General features: G+C 32.4%; 9 protein-coding genes across 9 annotated transcripts; 2 read left to right on the forward strand and 7 right to left on the reverse strand. All coding sequences in view use genetic code 12, as the record gives it.

The window, feature by feature from the left end:
* Window positions 1-1,335: 1,335 nt before the first annotated feature.
* On the reverse strand, window positions 1,336-2,694 carry CD36_06020 (HRQ family protein, putative; the record flags this gene model as incomplete). The annotated part of the gene is made up of 1 exon (XM_002417217.1): window positions 1,336-2,694. The coding sequence occupies one exon, from the start codon at window positions 2,692-2,694 to the stop codon at window positions 1,336-1,338; it is 1,359 nt and encodes a 452-aa protein (XP_002417262.1).
* A 746-nt stretch (window positions 2,695-3,440) lies between these two features.
* On the reverse strand, window positions 3,441-6,059 carry CD36_06030 (conserved hypothetical protein; the record flags this gene model as incomplete). The annotated part of the gene is made up of 1 exon (XM_002417218.1): window positions 3,441-6,059. One exon carries the CDS (start codon window positions 6,057-6,059, stop codon window positions 3,441-3,443), a length of 2,619 nt encoding a protein of 872 aa, XP_002417263.1.
* Window positions 6,060-6,474: 415 nt separating this feature from the next.
* On the reverse strand, window positions 6,475-7,255 carry CD36_06040 (40S ribosomal protein S14; the record flags this gene model as incomplete). Its single annotated transcript, XM_002417219.1, has 2 exons — window positions 6,475-6,863; window positions 7,237-7,255. The coding sequence occupies 2 exons, from the start codon at window positions 7,253-7,255 to the stop codon at window positions 6,475-6,477; spliced, it is 408 nt and encodes a 135-aa protein (XP_002417264.1).
* A 378-nt stretch (window positions 7,256-7,633) lies between these two features.
* On the reverse strand, window positions 7,634-8,026 carry CD36_06050 (40S ribosomal protein S22; the record flags this gene model as incomplete). Its single annotated transcript, XM_002417220.1, has 1 exon — window positions 7,634-8,026. The coding sequence occupies one exon, from the start codon at window positions 8,024-8,026 to the stop codon at window positions 7,634-7,636; it is 393 nt and encodes a 130-aa protein (XP_002417265.1).
* Window positions 8,027-8,398: 372 nt separating this feature from the next.
* CD36_06060 (60S ribosomal protein L39) lies at window positions 8,399-8,758 on the forward strand (the record flags this gene model as incomplete). The annotated part of the gene is made up of 2 exons (XM_002417221.1): window positions 8,399-8,404; window positions 8,609-8,758. 2 exons carry the CDS (start codon window positions 8,399-8,401, stop codon window positions 8,756-8,758), a joined length of 156 nt encoding a protein of 51 aa, XP_002417266.1.
* Window positions 8,759-9,160: 402 nt separating this feature from the next.
* On the reverse strand, window positions 9,161-9,767 carry CD36_06070 (prenylated Rab acceptor 1, putative; the record flags this gene model as incomplete). The annotated part of the gene is made up of 2 exons (XM_002417222.1): window positions 9,161-9,664; window positions 9,744-9,767. 2 exons carry the CDS (start codon window positions 9,765-9,767, stop codon window positions 9,161-9,163), a joined length of 528 nt encoding a protein of 175 aa, XP_002417267.1.
* A 1,183-nt stretch (window positions 9,768-10,950) lies between these two features.
* Window positions 10,951-11,670, forward strand: CD36_06080 (conserved hypothetical protein; the record flags this gene model as incomplete). The annotated part of the gene is made up of 1 exon (XM_002417223.1): window positions 10,951-11,670. The coding sequence occupies one exon, from the start codon at window positions 10,951-10,953 to the stop codon at window positions 11,668-11,670; it is 720 nt and encodes a 239-aa protein (XP_002417268.1).
* An 18-nt stretch (window positions 11,671-11,688) lies between these two features.
* Window positions 11,689-13,086, reverse strand: CD36_06090 (transporter, putative; the record flags this gene model as incomplete). The annotated part of the gene is made up of 1 exon (XM_002417224.1): window positions 11,689-13,086. One exon carries the CDS (start codon window positions 13,084-13,086, stop codon window positions 11,689-11,691), a length of 1,398 nt encoding a protein of 465 aa, XP_002417269.1.
* A 279-nt stretch (window positions 13,087-13,365) lies between these two features.
* CD36_06100 (beige protein homologue, putative) lies at window positions 13,366-20,169 on the reverse strand (the record flags this gene model as incomplete). The annotated part of the gene is made up of 1 exon (XM_002417225.1): window positions 13,366-20,169. The coding sequence occupies one exon, from the start codon at window positions 20,167-20,169 to the stop codon at window positions 13,366-13,368; it is 6,804 nt and encodes a 2,267-aa protein (XP_002417270.1).
* Window positions 20,170-20,605: the final 436 nt, after the last annotated feature.

Genomic DNA, 20,605 nt, shown 5'->3' on the forward strand with positions numbered 1-20,605 from the left:
TGTCTCTCTCTCTCTCGTTGTTATTGTTGTTGTTGTTAGTGATGTGGTAAATTTTCTCTCTATTTTTTTTTTAGTGTGTGTACAGTTTATTGTGTTCCTGAATATTCTCTAAAATTAAATAACGTTGTCTCGGTTTGTTCTTTCTAATTCTTTTGAATTGTTAACAGGCTTATAGATTATACTTCAACTTTCTTATTAGTATGTGTGTATGTATTGTAGGACAGGTTGTATTCGAAAATCTTGGTGTAAAACTAAAGGAGGGAGAAATGGGGAGCCAAGTAGAAGGGAGCGAAAGAATGAATCAATCCTTAAGTGGGGCGATGGACCGCAGAGACGACGTGGAACCTTCACACCAAAATCAATCAATGAATCAACCAATAATAATAATTTTAGTCGTTCTAACTTCAATCCACAAAAATTCAAACCTCAATGCCAGTCGTGCAACAAATACAATACACTCAAATGAATTTGAAGATTATATAAACCAACTGATAAAAATCCCCCCATAAGATATATGGACATATACAATCTTTGCTATTGACCAGTCTTGATGAAAAGCAAAAGCAAAAGAATTGAATTGAATTAAACAAAAAAAGGAGAAAAAGGAATAGGTAGAACATTTATCTATTTTTACAACCAATATCATTTTACTCCTATTATTATTATTATAACTCTAAATCTCTCTTTTTACACGAAAGGACAGAACTCCCGCCCTTCCCCCCTTCAACTTAACTTAACTTTTATATATCAGAGTGAACAAAAGCCACTAGACAATTTAAGTATTGACCAACAATGATAAAACGCATGAAGCTTGGTACTTATGTAACTTGGTGCAACTATTACAAACGGTATAATTTACTTTCATTCAACTTTTCAAGGAGAAAAAGGGTTGGAAAATTGACCATGATGACGATGATGTAATGTGGAAAATTACATAGCAATAACACATAAGGTGGAATCCTAGATGATGATGATGCTTTAATCGGCGTTGTAATGACAAAAATTGCGTATTAGTTAAATTACTGGCATAACAATGGATTTGGTATGTGCTATTTATGAGAACTTTTGTGCATCAATTGGAGGGTTGAATACTACTTACAGTTACAAGAGAGGATGTTTCCATTCGAAAGGTGATGTCTATCTATTCAGCTTGCATTTCTGTTACCAAACAATTAGCCCCTTGATATCCCTACTGATAAATTATACTTTAAAAATCACAGAGTAACTAACACAAGGCTTTTTCTTACTCGTTTTAGAACTTAAATATAGTTTATTCTTTATTTAGATAATAATGATAAGAGATCGCTAAACCTAAGCATACTTTTTTTTTCAAACTCACTCATTATCAGCTAGTTTCACATTTTTCAACGTATCCGTTTTCATGTTTTTCTTGTCATAAGAAGGACTTGGATTACTCCACCCATTGACGTAATCAAAGTTAGTTTTGCTCCAATAAGCAAATGGATAGGTGGGCTGAGTTTTCAATGGTGTTTCATCATTAATAATCCCAAGTTTATATTGTCTAGCAATTAATTTATCAAGATATTCAGCAAGATGATCTCTAATAAATGGAAAATTTTTATATTTTAAAATATCTTCTGGACCTTCATACAATATTTTTTTCAAAAGTGATGGGATCATTGGTTCATCTTTCATTTCTTCAATAGAATAAAAAACTGGATGATTAGTGAAAATAATAACATTTGATTTAGGCAATCTTCTTAAAGTTTGTCTTTCAACACGAACATTAAATTCCTTAGGATCAGTAGATTTCATTTCTGCTTCTAAATTTGGTTTAAATTCTGGACGTTGATAAATGTTATTTACTTTTAATTTGACATCCCATGTAATATACCAACTTGCTCTTTCTACTGGATCATTTGATTTCATTCTATCAAACCATCTCTCCATTGATTTTTTCAATTTCTCTTTATAATATGGCACATCTGCATGTATAGTATCGATATGATGACCAATTTTCTCATCAATGCCAAAAGATCCACCAGGGAAGGGAACTGCAGCACCAACAAGATAATGTAATCCATCGTTAGGATTCTTTTTCACAACATAGAAATCTTCTTTGGCCAATTTAGAAACATAAACTAAAGGTGATTCTTTTAACGGCAAAGTCATATCTAATATTTCTTTAGTGATTTCATTACGAATAATCTTACCGTCGCCAGCTTTACCTTTTTCATAATTACCATTTTTCAAAACTGTAAATAACAAAGGATATCTTGCAATCAAATGATTTGTAACCGTTTCCATCAATTCAAAACAACCATCATAACCTTCAGGTAACATATCAAAGTTTTGCTTACCATATTTATGTCTAATTCTTTCCTTTTCTTTAATATAATGCATGTAGTATTTGTCCATGTCCAACCAATGATTAATATCTAATTTGAAAATGGACATAGTTTGATGATAAGGCCATCTAAATGGTCTCCATGGTCTATCATCATAATTTGAAACTTCTTCAGGAGTAATCATCAATGGAGTTGGATCAGGTAATGGTTCATTTGATCCATACCCAGAAGAAGAAGAAGAAGCAACTTTTTTTTCAGCATCAATAACTGGTTGTTTTTTAGTTGTGGCCTTGAATGCTCTATAAAAAATTGCATTCAATTGCTTATAGGATAATAATAGGAATGAAACCCCAAGAAATAATAATACGAAGCCAGCTTCAATCATTGTTTGATGTATATATATGGTTGTGGAAATACATTTTCTTGCAATATATAAACTAGTATTTGAATGTATATTTATATTTAGTTGCAAATGAGGAGGATGTTGGTGTTATCAATAATCAAAAACAAGAAATCAGGAAAATGTATTCGAATTTAGCAAAAATAACAAGGAGCATGAAACAAGGAAAGGCAAAATAAAAAGAGGAGGTGGTGGTGGTGGTGGTTAGAATACTTATCTGGTCACACACATATCATTCCTTCTTATCAATATACTTTTTATCGTTGTTCTATTATTGCAAGGGCTGCACATAACCAACCCAACAGGTGAAATTAAGTTCTCAGGAAATTTGCACCTAAATAGGTAACATGACACAAAACCAACTTCCAGTTCCAAAAAGAAATCAAAGGTTTGTAATTGATAAGCATTTTAAAGTCATGTTTATGTATTTACGTTAATTTATTATTATCATTGCTATAATTTATTCCTCCTTGATATTTACCAAAAAAAACTGACTCAGTTACTTATATTATTTGGCTTATTCTTGGAGAGGTTTACACTACTAACTTAATGATTGCGAGAATGTATTAGTACGCGCCAGCTATGTACAAACAACAGAAAGATATCAGATCAATTGACAAGACATCAACCAAGAACTTGATTTTTTAAAGCCGTTTTCGGTAAATCTTTTAGACACGAAACTTTTATTGGCACCTTCCCAATACTAGCAAAAACCTATTCTATGTGTTCCACTAATCATCTTTCTTGAATCTTTTTAGCAGTATCATTAATCTTTCTATATACATGTGTAGTTCCTCTCGATGATTAAAATAAAGTAGCCCAATGTATTGGTTAAACATCTGGGCAAGAGTGACAAGTTCTAAATATTCGTTACGACATCGATATTCAATTAAGGATTTGTATTTTTCACCATATTGGCCATCAAATGGTTGTAAAAGTCCTGTGGCCAAACAAACATCTTTTTTGAATATTTTGTTGGTACAAATATCGTTATATTTACATGATCCCAATTTATACAACATTAAGTAATTGAAATATGCTCCTCCTATCTCAGCTTGTTTTGAAATATTCTCGTAAGTTGACTTCAATTTTGGAAATTCGATATTCTTATAGAAACTCTTCATAAACCCTAAAAATATATAATAATTAATCAAATACAATTTTTCTGATGGACGGAAATTAATTCTTGGAAGTATGATCAGACTAGGATCAATTTCAGATTCGTCAACATTTTCCAAAGATTTTGGATTAAGGGATATTGGCGGGAGTTTTTGTAGAAATTTTTCTGATGTTGATAGATCATTTAAAGCTTTTTTAGATACTCTTTTTTCAATTCCTGTAATACCAATAGAATCTATTAAAATCTTACTAAACTTTTCATTTTCTCCTAAATTATTCCCTTTAACAATTATTCCAATTTTAATTAATTGAGATGTAGTGATTGATCTTAAAATTAAACGGTTTAAAAAAATATATTGATCCTTTTCCCGGTCTATATGTTCTTTGGCACATGAATATTTGAGAAACATCAATCCTAATTTGTGTGCAAACTCTTTATCGGTTTCTTCAATAGAAACCTTTTCCAAGTATTTATCAAGTTTGTTGGTCGATACTTTGATTTTAGAAAAGGCATAATTGAATGTTTGTAATTTAAATTCTTTGAAAAAACTCTCTAATGATGCAAGATCAAGTTGTTTAATCATTTTAATTAATTTCAATATCAAATCATTTGTCCATGTTAATTTCTGTGCTTCTGACATACATCCGAATAATTTGTCAAAATTATCTACTTGCAAATAATCTTGAAGGTATATTTTAAAAGACTCGCTAGTCAAAATTTCTTTCATAATCTCTTGTTGTGGTTTGAATTGCTTCGATAAATGTTTTAGAATTGCCAAATTGATAAAATGGGTATATTTCATACCACCAACATATTGATTATCTCGAATAGATCGTCCAAGTTTACTCCATACTGTATCCAGTAAAAGTATTCTGTTGATCAAATTATTATTAATCACAGGGGTTGTTAACTGATAAGGATTTGCTATGGGTCTAGTCTTATTGGCAATTATTGGCAATTTTATATCTGAATTGTTGAATAACTTGACCATTTTAAGCTTGGTATCTTTATCAAAAACAGGATCTACTCCAACAAACTTGGCACCCATGTTATAGTCTTGACGTATAAAATAACCTAATAGTATCTTACTTCTTTCATTCAACTTCGAGTACTTAATATCCATTGGATCCTTTTCATTTAATTGAGAATAAGATAATATTATTGAATTTAAAGTTTGATCAGCTATTTCTAAATGTTTAGCTCTTTTACCAAATGCAGCTTTTTCTAAACTAGCCTTTATATTGAAATTTATTTTGTCTTTCCCTTCTGCTTTAATTTGCTTTCTATAGGCAAACTGTTGGAGACTTTGTATACTTTTCTTTGAGAGACCTCCATTTATTAACGACATAACCCCCAAATATTGTAAAAGTACATTCATACTATTAGTATCTAACATCAATTCAACTAATCTTTGTCTGTCTTTGTGTTTAATAATTCTAGGAAATCCACAAGCTCTCAATACTGCTCGTGGAGCAAACCTGTCAATAGGTGAATCAAACAATATTTGGTGATATGCCAATGACGATTTCCCCAACTTTCTGAGTTGGTTCAAATACTGACTAATTTCATTACCTTCATATGGCTGATTAAATAATATTTGATAGACTGTGCTTAAAGACAGATCATCACCAGCTAATAGCATAGGGTTGAATTTCATAAACTGTTTCAATTTATCCAATTCAATCAAGTCATTAAATGAAGGAATAATATCGGCTTTTTTCGAACCTTCAGTTTCAAAGATCATAGATAAATCTACCAATTCACTATTGGAAAATATGGGGAATAAAAAATCAAAGTCATCGAAAAATTTGGTTGAATCGGGTATATACACTTCAGGTAGCTTATCTTCTGATATTCTCTGTTTCTGCTGTACTATCCAATTATCTGGAGCATATGGTTTCCCAAATTGATATAAGGCATTCTGGTAGTCTTCGTATGCTGTTTGTAGTTCTGTGCTCCCTTGAATTGATAAAGTATTTGGTGGGTTGTTGATTTGAGTCTCGTTTGATGTCTCTTGTTTGGGAAACCTTTGTAATACTTTTCGAGTTGTTGACTGATATTTTTTATCACCAATTCCAGGGTATAAAAGATTTAGAGCAACATGGATCCTCGTTATATCAGCTTCGTCAGTTGATGTGTAAGATAGATGTCTAACTACTCTTGATGGTAATTGATGTCTTGTAAGTGGTCTGACACGTCGTATAAAATTACCTACAGATGCTCGGGACATTTGCTAAAGCATTTATAAGCACCTGGTTAAACTTTGAAAACTTCAGAATAGTTTGGATTGGATGATCAATGGTGTCCAAAGAGAAAGAAAGGATGTTTAGATTAATATTATTATTTTTTTTTCATTGAGCTCATGCGTTCTCTCCATCACAAGTCGTGCTAAGGATGGCCATTCATCGACATGTTCTACGCCTAATGCACACCGACATTTACGCCAGATATTGAATATCCTTTTTACATCATTTTCTGTTGTTTTTTTTTTTGTTTCTTTACATTATGTATATATTAATTTTATACAACCATTGCAATGCATTTTAATAAATGAATAGAATACAGATAATAGTTTTATTTCACACACTCTCTTTCATTTCCTCCCCTTAATACCAAAAACTATAAAAAGTAAATGGTAAACGAAATCATAATCTTCTACCTCTTCTACCACCCTTTCTTCTAGTAGAATCAGATGGAACTGGAGTAACATCTTCAATTCTACCAATTCTTAAACCAGATCTGGCTAAAGCTCTTAAAGCAGATTGACCACCTGGACCTGGAGTTTTGGTCTTGGTACCACCAGTAGCTCTCAATTTAATGTGAACAGCAGTAATACCGACTTCTTTACATTTAGCAGCAACATCTTGAGCAGCCAACATAGCAGCGTATGGAGATGATTCATCTCTGTCAGCTTTGACTTTCATACCACCAGTGACTCTGGCAATGGTTTCTTTACCGGATAAATCAGTAACGTGGACGAAGGTATCGTTGAATGAAGCAAAAATTCTAGCAACACCGAAAACTTGGGAACGGTCTAAAAAAAAGTATTATTGTTAGTATACAAATATTCCTGTCAATTCATATTATCTTGTATTACACTCAAGTAAGGATTATCATATTCAAGTTGAAATATAATGGAAGGATATCTATATATGTAGGAGATGAGACTTTTTGGTGGTGGTTTCTTGATATAAGCAGTTGTTTCTCGATATTTCTTACTTCAATAATTCTGATAGAATGACCTGAACTCTATTTATTCTAGATTCTGATTTCTCTGATACATTTGCCAAATTGTTGATGACATTCAATCTTGTTCAATTCTTTCAATAATTCCTTTAATAATAACTACTTTTGTCTTTGATTCCGTATTCTCTTCAATATTCGCTTTCACAGTCTATTCAACTTACATGAGCTGTAATACTTCATTGGTTCGGTTGGAACATACCAGTGGACATCTTTGATATTACTGTTTATATGTGTATAATATTAAACCCAAAATCAATGAAAGAGTTTTCAACTTTTTTTCCAATTAGTTTTTTTTTCCCATACGCACAATACTCTTTCTTCGCAGGCTTTTGGTGGGTGTACTAGCGAAAAAAAAAAAAAGTTAATTTCAAGCTTGCACAATATAGTGCGCGCACGTGTAAAGATCAATTTTAGGGCTATAACCCTAAACTTTGCAATTTTTCAAAATGTCTCACAATTGTAGGTTTATACTAACATTAACAACTACATTCCATATGGCAATTATTAGTTATCAAAATGATATATTAAAAATGCTACAATACTTTTTATACATGTAATCTAGTAAACGAAACCTAAGATTTTACCAGAAACGTGCTTTCTTCTAGCTTCTTCGTGGTCCATGATACCAGCAGAGGTAGTCAAGATAACGTAACCGAATTGTCTAGCTGGCAACAAGTTGTCGGTCCATCTTTCAATGTCGTTAATTTTAACGTTAAATCTTGGTTGGATGACACCACATTTGTTTAATCTACCATTCAATTGAACAACAATTTTACCGGATCTGTGATCATCAATGTATTCGAATTCACCAATGTAACCGTGTTTTTGCATGACAGTCAAGAATTTTATGATGACTTTGGAGGATGGTCTGATTAAGACTTGTCTTTTACCAGTTTTTTCAGCATTGTTGATGGCGTTTAAAGCATCAGCTAAGACGGAGGTTCTAGTCATGGTTGAATTGTCTGTTGATAAAAGAAACGTCAAAAAGACTTTCGAAAATTCGTTTGATATTTTTTTTTTTTTGTCTTTCCTCACTAATCACAAGTGAAACCACACACATTATTTACAACTGATGACCTGCATATTATCTTTCTGAAAATTTTTTTTTATTTTTCGCAGTATTTTGTAATCCTCTCATTTATAATGAGGTTTTTGGTGTCTAGTTCCCGCATAGTTAAAACTCCTAATGAAAAATCTGATTTCCTGTGCCTAAACACCATACTGTCTCTCTCCTGGCAATTCTCTCAGAAAAAAAAAAAATTTCAAGCAAAAAAATTTTCCCATCTAGATTTTCTTTCTTCAGAATATCAAGTAACTTTAAAGATGCCTGTATGTACAATAACAGTGGTATAACAATGTCTTTTAGTCTTTCATGGGTGATTATTATGGTTAGATAAATGCAAATGTGTTGGATAACAAATCGTACAAGTGGAATTAGCTGAACATTCTTGAGAGTAGAACCAAATACAATAGGACTAGACAATCCAATACAAATTATCAGAATATCAATACTAACTCACGTATTTCTTATAGTCTCAAAAATCATTCAGAACTAAACAAAAGTTATCCAAGGCTCAAAAGCAAAACAGACCATTACCACAATGGATCAGATTGAGAACTGACAACAAAATCAGATACAATGCTAAAAGAAGACACTGGAGAAGAACTAAGTTGGGTATCTAAGCTCACATTACAAACGTTTATATACAAATATTGGTTTTATCAGGATTGATTTTGGAAAGGGTGATGATGTTGAAAATATGAAATTTAACTTCCAACGATGGTATATTTTGCTTTTAACAATACTTTGTTACATTTGTTACAAGTGCCCTTTCCTATCTGTATAACTTTATAATGGGTGTTTAATACGACAAAAAAATTTATAATATTAGCATTAGAACGATACTTCAAAATTGTAGCTTATTAGTAAAGAAGGTTTTTACAAATATTTTCAAAAAAGAAAAAGAATATATTGAAATACAAACAAAAAAAAAGAGAACCAGTAATACTTGGACTTGATTGAAATGTATATGCCTCCCCCCCCCCCTCTCACAACTTGTACCTTAAACACACTCTATATCTAACCTACACTTCTTCTTCGAAAACAGTTTCAATTGGTTTTTCCATCAAAGCAGCATGAGCACCAACAGTGACACCACTAGAACCAATTAACCACATCATAGTCGAAATAGGACTAGCCAAAAATCCTAATGGAACTGCAACAATCAATAAACCAGTGTATAATTGTGAAGTGTTGAATCTTCCAATAGGCAACACCAAGTCCTCGCCATTCAATTTATTAATACCATAAATCCCCCCAAGAACGAAAATAGTAACAAATAATAATAAAAAGTTTGTAATCAAAGCATATACACTCAATGCTAAAACGATTGTGATGTAATTGGCAGAAAAGTAGCCTAAATTGTATCCCACTCTTTGTTGAATTTCCCCAAAGTTTGCTGGTTTAGATAATCTTCTAAAATCAAAAAACTCTTGTGGTGGTCTTAGTTTTGAAATGGTTGATTGAACTGAGGAGAAGTCTGACTTGATTCGTTCCAAATTGAATCTGTCTGTAACACCACTGAATTGCTATAAAACCCATTATGTTAGTATATAAAAAAATATGAAAATGAATACGTAAAAGTGTCTATGAGTTTTTGGAACATACTGCTAAGTTTAAATAGTTGGACATTGGTAATGTGATGTGTTTATCTATTTATTAATGAAGAAAAAGAAAGAAAGAAAAAAGCTTGTTGTTGTTGTTGTGTTTTATTGTTGTGATATGTTTGGTGGTGGGAATAATTTTTTTTAAATAGTTTTTGGTGCGTGTCAGCTTCTCAAAAAAAAAAAAAACAAACAAAAAGATTGATTTGGTTGATTTCTTTTTTTTTCTCTCTTTTGGTTGACGTGGAAAGGTTAAGAATGAATGAATGAATGGATGAATGACATGATGGATCGGCGCAGTCGATTATTGAAAAGCATTTAAATTTTATAGAAAAAAAGGGGGGTTCAATGAATAAAGTTAATGGCTGTGTAGATAAAAATAGAATTTGAGTATTTAATCTACGTTGTAAGAAAGAACAGCAATTCCATTTGGGTAAGTACTGCTGTATAGTTGAACTAACCCCTTTTCTCAACCAGAGTACATATTCAATGGGAAACAATATGTTTCGTATACGTAAGAGCTATGTACTGCTCACTTCTTGTAGGTATTACCGTAATCTACAAAGAAGAAACATTCGCTTCAAATTGTTGCAAAATATATTGCTTTGAAATTTGGTTAAAATTTCATACCAAAAAATTATCTTGCTTCGAAAACAATTTGCTTCAACAACTAGTTATATATTCCTGAGCATTTGAGTTTCGTAACGGCTTTTGACCAAAATTTACTTTAAAAGTGCATTACAAGAGTTTTTATTTGACACAGCTTTAAAGAGTCAAGTGATACCAAAAAAGTCACGTGCGCCATCTTACAAGGAAAGCGAAGAACACATTTGAATGTTTGAAAACTTCAAAACCTAATAACATATAATTCATTTATCAAGATCATGCAGTTTTCCTCTATTTTACTCTGGTATGCGTTGTAGAGAGCAACAATCGTAGATATAAATTTAAAGGATAGTTGCCCTACAATAATACACATACGTTGTACAATAGAGAAGAAGAAGAGGAAAAAAAAAAAGAGAATCAAAAAAGTAAAAAAAATTCTCTTCAAGCTCGCCAGTCTTGCCAGTTTAAATAGATTTCTGATTTCTGGCGGCTCAATTATTTCCAGAACCGAGACCCAAGAGACACCAGAAAATTTGATTCTGCTGTTGCTTCAAAAACCCTAGAACAGCTCTTTTTAACAACAATATAACCAAAAAATTAAATAAATGAGATTAATAGTTTTATCAATTTTTTGTATCTGTATAACATTCACTACTGCAATTGGATTCAAAGGAAAAATTGAAGGGATCCCATCTGTGAATGAACTTTACCACACCAAGAATAAAATTGTTCCCAATGGAGATAATTATAACAACAGAATATCCGTTGATCTATATTTCTCAAACTCATTCACGCCCATTACAACAGTGGTTGATTCCAAATACAATTTCAAGTTTAATAACTTGGAATCTGGGGAATATGAATTACTTGTCAACTCATACGATTTTGGTTTCGAACAAAATAGATTCAAGATAATTGTCGATGACGAATCGATTGTTGCTTACGAACATGGGATTGGCCAAGATTCATATAATACAACTTCCATCACTAATCTTAATGAGAACCCATTACCCATCAAATATCTTGCTACAAAAGAGTTTTATGAGTATCACGGAGGAAGCCTTAGTGATTTATTGATGAATAGTCCATTTGGATTCATATTCAAGAATAGGTATATGACTATTGTATTTACAGCATGTCTTGCAATTATGGCTGCTCCATACATTCTTCAAGTGGTTAGCCCCGAATTTGCTGCTGAATTGAACCAAATCCAAGCACAAACTGCTAAGGAAAGATTAGGTGAAAAAGTTATCGAACCATCAGAATCTACAGTCAGATCAACTGGTATCAACAAATCTCAAGGGGCTGTTAAAAAAAGACGATAGTGTAATATAGGATGTATATTATACTCTTACATTCAATTTTAATCCAACTATGTAGAATCGACTGATAAACCAGCAACAAGTGCCTACAACACCAAATACACAACAATAAACGGCAAACATATCGTACAGATGTTTAGAACCATTGCCAATAATGGCAGCACTCACTGGGATACCAAATAAGTTGCCCAAACTAACAAAAAAATACAATAATCCATACCTCTGGCCAAATTTCTGTACCGGCGTAATACTTCCTAAACACACCGGAGTTAAACTTAATATTGAGGAGCTGAAAAATCCAGAAATAGCAGCAAATGCATAAAGAGCACCAATGTTAGATCCAAATGGAAGCCAAAGAATCAACATGGATAAAGTGAAACCAATAAGCATTGCAATCATAATATTGAAATGACCGAATTTGTCAGATAAGATACCAGGAACCAATCTCCCCAACACACCAGTAGTATTGAAAACGGTCAACAATATATATGATTGAGATTCCGACATACCTTGGGCAATTGCATATGTGGCCAAATACGTCAACATTGATAATAAGGAAATTTCTGTGAAAAAAGTACCAATGATACAAAAGGAATATTTAGGGTCCAAAAGAGCACTAAATTCAAACTGATCTTTAATTTGCACCAAATTTGTCCATAATTGATTCTTAGCAGTTACAGCATCAGATTCTTGACAAATTCTCGATCGACACAATAATATGGCAATGCCATTACAAGCTAAACAGAAAAACCCCAATATCCTGATTGCCCAAATAAACCCAACTTTTGTATACAATGATCTTAACATCAAAGGAACAATAATACCACCAACAGATCCACCAATAGTAGCCATTCCAATAGCTCTTCCACGCTTTAAATTAAACCAGTGACTCAAGACACCAATCAATGGAGTTATATTCAATGAATTGCCTAATCCTACACATATTGCCAATGCCAATATGAATTGTGGCACGGTGGTGCAATTGGCTACTGCCATAAACCCACCTGATATCATTAAAGTACCAATCATCATAGGTAATAAAGCTCCCTTAACATCAAATAATGGACCAACTACCATGCAATTTGCAAATGAAATTGCTGTATAAATTGAAAATATCCATGATATAGTGGATGTTTTCACATCAGATAATTGATGGGTAGCGATATATGCTTGAATGGCCCCAACTGAATTCAATGTACCAAAAGTTGCCATTAATCCAATGAATGAACCAAAGACTACACTATAAGCTCGTAATCCACCTTCAGGATATTTCACTTCTTGTTCATCATCATTTTCGGATTGTGGTTCACTATCGTCGATCAGAAGCAGTTCTTGAGGAGTTGATAAAGTCTCCATTGCAATTCCATTGATGGTTATCGAACATGGTTCAAACTCAGTATTTACACTTGTCGATGTCATTATGATATTAATATTATGTCATTTGAAACAGAATAGAGGGGGTTATGTGAATGGAAACTTAAATAGTTGCTAAATGTGCTTAAAAAAAAAACAAGAAAAAGAAAGAATAAAAAAAGAGTGTGGAAAAAAAAAAGAGCATCGGTATTTCACTAAATAGATCAATGTTCAACACCCGCACGGAATTACTTCCTATTTCAGATTTAGCCGCGATATCCCCCTCAATTTAAGTAGAGAAAACAATAAAAACCAAAACAATCAATAGTTTGTGTATTATCATTTTTACAAAGTATATACTTTTCCTGTTGAATCCCCAATTACTAACTTTAAATTTCCTCTGATTAGTTTATCTTCAGTGTCAACTTCCGAACATTTAAAAAGCTCAATGACTGTTATATCTCCCGATATTTTATCTTGTAAATCAACCTTATCTAGTTGTTTTAATTCCCAACCATTATCTGGAATTAATTCCCAAAGTTCAATGGATTTCTTTCGAGCAACCGCTAAAATTTCTTTTGACCAATATATATGTTTGTTAACATTAATATTTCTTGTGTTATCAACCATAATTGAATTTGTTGTCGCAAAAGTTATCGCGTCAATTCTTTGTCCTTCAATAGCAGGGAATTCAAAAGATATAATTAACTCACCATTAATAGTAAATAACTGTAGTAAACCATTTAGATTTTTGTCAAAATGAACAGTAGCAAAATTCCCACTTTCATTTGACACTGCCAATAACGGGCTAACTGTAGCGTTCTCTTCAGTTAAAACTGGAGGAATCAATTTTCGAACATATTTGAACCGTATGAAATCCCATACTATAACAATCCCATCCTTATCAATACTGGCACCAAATTTAAAACTCTTGGTGTAAACAATTTTTAAAACACTAGTCAAATGACCTCTTAAAAGTGCTTCGTATTGGAGTGTCGTCGTTGGTCGTAAATTACATTTCCATACATATATGCTGCCATCTTCAGCACCAGTGACGAATAGTTTATGTCCCAACTGTAATACTGTTGTAATGTCAGATGAATGCACACTGAGGAATAAAGTATCATTAACTAACAATGAACCACATTCATGCTTTAATTTCTTAGCTTTTCTAATCAACAAATCATCTTCACATGAAATGCAATTCTGTCTTCCAACCCATCGATTGGCATTTTTGGAACTTATTTCCAACTTGGATATAGGAGCTTTCAATTTGGACTCAAATACAAGTTTCAAACGTGATGCATTGCCATCAAATTGAGTTAAATAATAATTTGGTAAATTAAGAACGTCTCGCAAGGGATGTGGACGGTTAAATAACTTGCATGGTGTTTGACCAAAATTGTTAATCATTCCTATCACAGCACGTTTTTCTACCTCGTCATTTATGTTATCCAAATTAATTGCTCCACTATAGGAAAGGTGGTGGAAAACATTTAGAGCCTTTACAGCTTCTTCTCCACTCTGTTTATAACCAAAAATCAAATCAATCCACAAGTGCAAATTCGCTGATACATATGAGCTTTCCAATGCTTCTCTATTTTTGGCAATAAATATTTTCGGATCACCTTTTGCCCATGGAGGTAATTCCACGTCATGGGACGATTCACCATTTTGTAATTTACCAAATTCAAAATTGTTTTCATTGACCAAAAATTCGGGCAAGTAATAAAATTCTGGTGTCAATTCTCTAACATCAGTAGTGTTGTCTCTGGATGCAGATAACCAAGCTCGTTCTACCGAGTTAAATAATCGATCAGCATGATCAAATTTGCCTCCCTGCAATAATAGATACGATTGAACATAAGGCTTTAGACGAATCAAGAACGATGTGACAATCATTGCAGAAGAATAATGTGTACCGTAATGGAATGCTGGTGCATCATGATCATTGAGACTGTCCAATGCTTCAAACCTTTCTCGAAATTCATTTTCTCTCGCCGGCGTTTGCGCCCCCATTGGTTTTGATAAATCCCTGAATGTTCTGGGGTCAGATAAATCAAGCGTCTCACTCTTATAATCAGCAATCACCCAGGGGAAAACAGGGTACTGGGTCAAATCGTTAAATGTTCTGCCAGCTAAGGTATTCACAATCATTAAATAGTAAAAATTTGACATTTCACCTAATTTCCATTTTTTGGTCGCCTCAAGAAACATCATGTTGGAAATGCTGGTTTGTGAAAAGGCAGACACAAGTTTGGATGATAATGATGATGCTCCAAAAGAATATAAGGAATCATGGGTAGAAGATTGCAATGCCTGTATTAAATCATAATCAACTCCTTTTCCCGAGGCAAAAGAATAAAGTTTATTATATATTGCATCTCTGTCCTTTGTGGTCAAACAAGTGATCAAGATACTGGCGCCGTCACTGAAAAACATCTCTAACGCTATATCTCGTAGCAAAAAATGTCTTTTGGAGATACAACTCAACTTGTCCAAGCTCCAATTTTTGCTTCGGTGTAATTTCCCATCATTTTTTAATATGTTGCTTGATTGAGAGTTGACCAATTGAAGAATAGGATCTCTCAACTCAGGTGGCGCATCTTCCACATCAATAACGTTACCATCTTTACTGTGAAAATAATTTTCGATCAAATACAAATGACTCAACCCCAATATCATCAAACTTTCAATTGGAACTAGACCATTGATCTGACTAATATTCCAAAGTGTGACAATTTGATCACCAACATACAAACTTCTGCTCACTTTCCGATTCTTATCTTCATAAACATGATTGATTTCCGTTTCTTCTTCCTCTCCTTCAGTCTCATTGCTTTCAACGAATTCGAAACTATCTTCCCCATAAGGAGACACTTCTTCATTAGATGATGATAAGCTCAATGTGTCAATTCCAGTAGCAGTAATAGCAGCGTCGTATTGGTGAATGGCACTCGAATTAGTAAATGAATCAATTTGTTTCAATGGGACATCAATATTATAAGTGAGTCGTTCCGATTCTGGTAGCTGATCCTCAACAATAAGTCTTTTTCTCATTCGATTTGTGTTTTCGATATAATCCAACACATAACTTTTAGCAGCAGCATGATCTTCAAACAATCTTGAAACTTCTGTTTTCAATCCATGGTATGTGGAAATTAAATGTTTAATACTTTCCTCCTTATCTTGTACTAACCTATTAAATTTAACTAACTCGGCATTCATAGTTTGACTTTTGATCAGCTCGCAATCTTTTTCAAAACTCTTGATATATATACTATTCATTTGTCCCAATTTCCCACCATTATGAAGAGTGACACTAATCATATTAGATACTTTCAAATACTCTGTACTGTTGTACTGTTCCTTTAACATTTGAAACTCTTTGAGTATACTTTTCACAAATGGTGGATACTTTTGTAGTCTCAATAAAGTTTCACTGTCGTTTTTGGATACCAAATTATTGAAAAACTCTTGCATCAAGTTTTTATCACAATTCATTTTTTCTAAAATCAGGGAAAATTCATCTTGTCTCATCAAGTAACATGTTCTCAAGAAATTAAATGGTAGTTCAACGTTAGCAGTTTTGTTTTCAGGGCCAGGTGTAAGTACCATACCGAGCAACAAAATAATGATATGAACTAGCCTTTTGCTAATTATCACATCAGGTTGCAAAATGGTTGTTTGCCTATACAACAATGTTTTTAATACGGAATCCAAATTTTCCTTGGAATGTGTAAACAGAATATCCCAATCCGATGCTAACCTAACAAACTTGACAACAACGTTATCGCCAATCATTTTCTTTACATATTGCAAATTGTGGCCAATTCCAAGCTCACTAATCGCAATTGAACACAATAAGAATGTATCAAAATTCGAATAAGACACAAAATAGTTTTGATTTAACAATTCTTCGTTGTAATGATGTAATAATTGTATGGTGTTATTAAAAAACTGTTTTTCGTTGAAAACAAAATTTGTAACACTGATAAATTGGTTAATATGTCCTAATACTTCCGGGAACACAAGATCTAATAAAACAACTTTAGTAAAATCACTCAATTTCTCAAAGCTTTGTAAAAACGTTTCATTGGATAAGTTGGAAATATAAAAGCTTGCAATCAATTTAGAAAGTCTGTCAAAAGTTGTTTGCATATTTTTCTGAATATCAACATTACTCCACAGTAGTGATAACTTCAAATAACCCAACAACTCAACGATTCCTTCGAGAAATTCTTTACTGAGATAAAATGTCTGCAACAATTTTGATTTCTCAAATCCGACTTTTATTGAGGTGATATATTGGTTGATCAAGTGAAGAACATTCAAAGCCAACGTTACATTTTCTTGATTGCTACTTTTGATTGGGGTTGAGGGATTACTATGAAGTAATTTCCCTGATTTAAGACTCAAAATGTACATAGAATTCAAAACCAAATTGTTCAATAACAATAAAAACTCGGGGATAATCAATTGCTGTAAGTTGTTTATATTTGAGTTTAATACTTCTGTCAAATCTCTATTTTGAGAAAGCTCGGGATTGGTGGTATCTTGAGTATCAATTCCAAAGGATGCTAGAAACATTGAACACAATACTGTTTCGTTATCCCACCAATCTTTTAAAAACAGAGTCAATACATCCAATCCGTGATTCAATTGGAAAAACTTTCGTATTATGTGGGTGCCTAACACCTTGAGTAATTTAGTCAAAAGTCGAATTCCACAATTAACAACTATCTCGGACTCTTGGAATCGAAATAAAAGTAGAATCCAGTGAATAGTAATGGACCTTGAAAATTTCTTTAAAGTTTTTATGGAAGTTGTTGAGTCACATAAATAGTCAGTTAATACTTGTAAAGTTATTGTGCCACATACAGTTGAGCTATCGTTATTATACAAGGCAAAAATAATATACGATGAAAACAAAACAATGGTTTCAACAGACGAATCAAGATGAAGAATTCCTGTCAAAGTTTGTGCCAACTGTTCTTTAAATGTTTGTGACATATTATAATCATCAATTTTCAGCTCCTTGATGAATTGAACAAGTTTACGTAATATCTTCATTTTCCGCAACTCGTTGTAATTATACTCTTTATGTCTTGATGTGTATAATAGCAAGTGTATTTGAAATAACAAGTAATCAAATGATTCAGTTCCATAATGTAAATCAAAATTGAGTACTAGTATACGATAGCTAATTGGATTCACAACTGCAGATTCATAAGGATACTCATAATCGTGTCCAGAAAATTCAAGTAAAATATTGAGCAAATTGGTTTCTGGTTCGACATCATCCAACACTTTATCAAATTTCAATTGTTTGTTGAAATCCTTGTATTTGGTTAGAAGGACAGACAATATTCCATATCCGTTGAAACTTTCAAACTCTTTTTCTAATCGCCAATTATTGGACAATAATGTTAGCAAAAGGGATAACACTGTATATACTATTGAATCGCGAAGTTGGGGATTGGTAATTTCAAGTGATGTTTCTAGAATTCGTAATACTACAGATGATCCACCGATAACATTAAATGCTTGATAAATAGATCTCTGATTGTTAAAAATAATTGAACTAGTGACACTCTGTCTCACATTTTTCTTTCCTTGATGTAAAATATTTTGGAAAAAATCATTAGAATCAAACGTAACATTTTCACCTTTTATTTTTGATAACGAGTTGGCAATTTTCTCTTTATTCATATATTTATGAGCGGTGTTGAATTGGATTTTGTGAAAATTCCTTTCTCTAATTCTGGTGCCCCCAAAAGTTGCAAGAGTATTCTTATCATTTTTAGCAGCCGTTGATGAACCAAACATGTGATTATTATTATTGCTGTTAACCCCGATATTTTTCTTCTGTTCTTTGATTTCATTAAACTTAAGGGCTACGTTGAATAGCCCTTGATGGTTTAGTTGGGTTAGTAAATGTAGTGTGGTGTCATTAGCAAAATCTTTCACTTCCCAGTCAAACCCTAACCCCAAATTGTATAACAAGTTGATCCATTCATTTGACAAAATAGTATTCAAAATAGTCAAATTTCGAAGAATGATTTCATTATTTCTTAAAGCAATGTCCTCGGATTTTTCGCCAATCGATATTTTATTCCAGTTGCTTAAATGCTTGTGAAGTTCGGGACATGGAATAGATTCACTGTATTCTCCATCAATAAATAAGTTCAAATTTGTATAGTTATCATAAGTTAGCACAAAATGAACGAATCCCTGGTTTTTCTCTGTTTCTTGCAAGATATGATTAAATGTATAACGAATTTTTGAACCATTTACATGATTTTTGATTTCAACCATAAATTGAGTATAGTTAATTAATTTAATTTTTAGTAAAGCTCCATTATGGTCATTCCCATTAACAGGACCAGAACTTGAAACAGTAAACAATGTCATGGCATCTTCATTGAAATTGTGTAATTGTCGATTCACTTTGAACCAGGAATGGATACTAAATGTTTTCTTCAAATTATCATTACTAAACGGGAAATTGATTCGTTTTGTAATTGAGACAACAGGGAATTGAGCTTGATATTTGGTATATATTTGCAACAACATTTCTGATAAAATAAGATTTGCAATAGGGTTCTTTTTTTGGATCAATGGATTGACCAATTTTTTGAAATGCCTTGTATCACATCCAAATTCCATATATAGAATTATCAATCTCATATATTGACTAATAATGCTTGGTTGTCTGATATTTTCCAAAGTAGCACCTCTTCCAATACTCAATTTCTTCAAAAATGAATCAATCAAATACTCCAAAGTATTATGCAGTAATATTCTTAATCTAAATGAAGAAGAAATAATAAAAATAAGAATTTCTAATATGATAATCTTGAATTCATCATTATCCTCATCATCTTTATTGTTACTAGTCAAATCCTGCTCTAGATATGATAATATTTCATTAATATTTGGCTCATGCTCCAAACTAATTGCATCAATATCAAGAACAACATTATTGGATATAATTAATGATAATGATGAAAATTCAGTAATTTTATCCAGTATTTCAACTTGCCAATTGATTATTAGTTCTTGATTGAGTCGTAATGTAGGAAAATTATTATATAGCAAATTGATTAACTCAATTTCTTTTGCTTCTCTTGTATTCAATGAATTCATTCCATTAACATCTATTTTTAAACAAAATGTGTTAAACTAACAAATACGAAACCAAAAAAAAAAAAAAAGCAAAAAGGAAAGAAGGGTAAACCAATTTCGTATGTATGATTTGCTGCTCTCAATGTATGTGTTATTATCAATCAATTAATTTTTGTATCGTTTAATATTTGGTCTTGGTCGTCAGTGAATGTTATTCTAGTTTATTTTACGATTTATGGAGACAGAGAAAGGGGGGAACACCAGAGGCAAATATTGCGACATTTGTTTTATTGTCGCAGTTTTTTTGTTTTATCAAATGCTTTTTGTTGTAGACTGCAAAACGACATTATTTGATTATGGAGGAACCAACTAAGATGGTAGTCTACATCACTTAATTTATATTTGCTAAATGTGTAATACATGTGGGGGTGTACAGACGTAATATTGAGTTTGCTAT

Source organism: Candida dubliniensis, chromosome 1 (genome assembly GCF_000026945.1).
Source record: "Candida dubliniensis CD36 chromosome 1, complete sequence".
NCBI classification, from domain to species: Eukaryota; Fungi; Ascomycota; class Pichiomycetes; order Serinales; family Debaryomycetaceae; genus Candida; species Candida dubliniensis.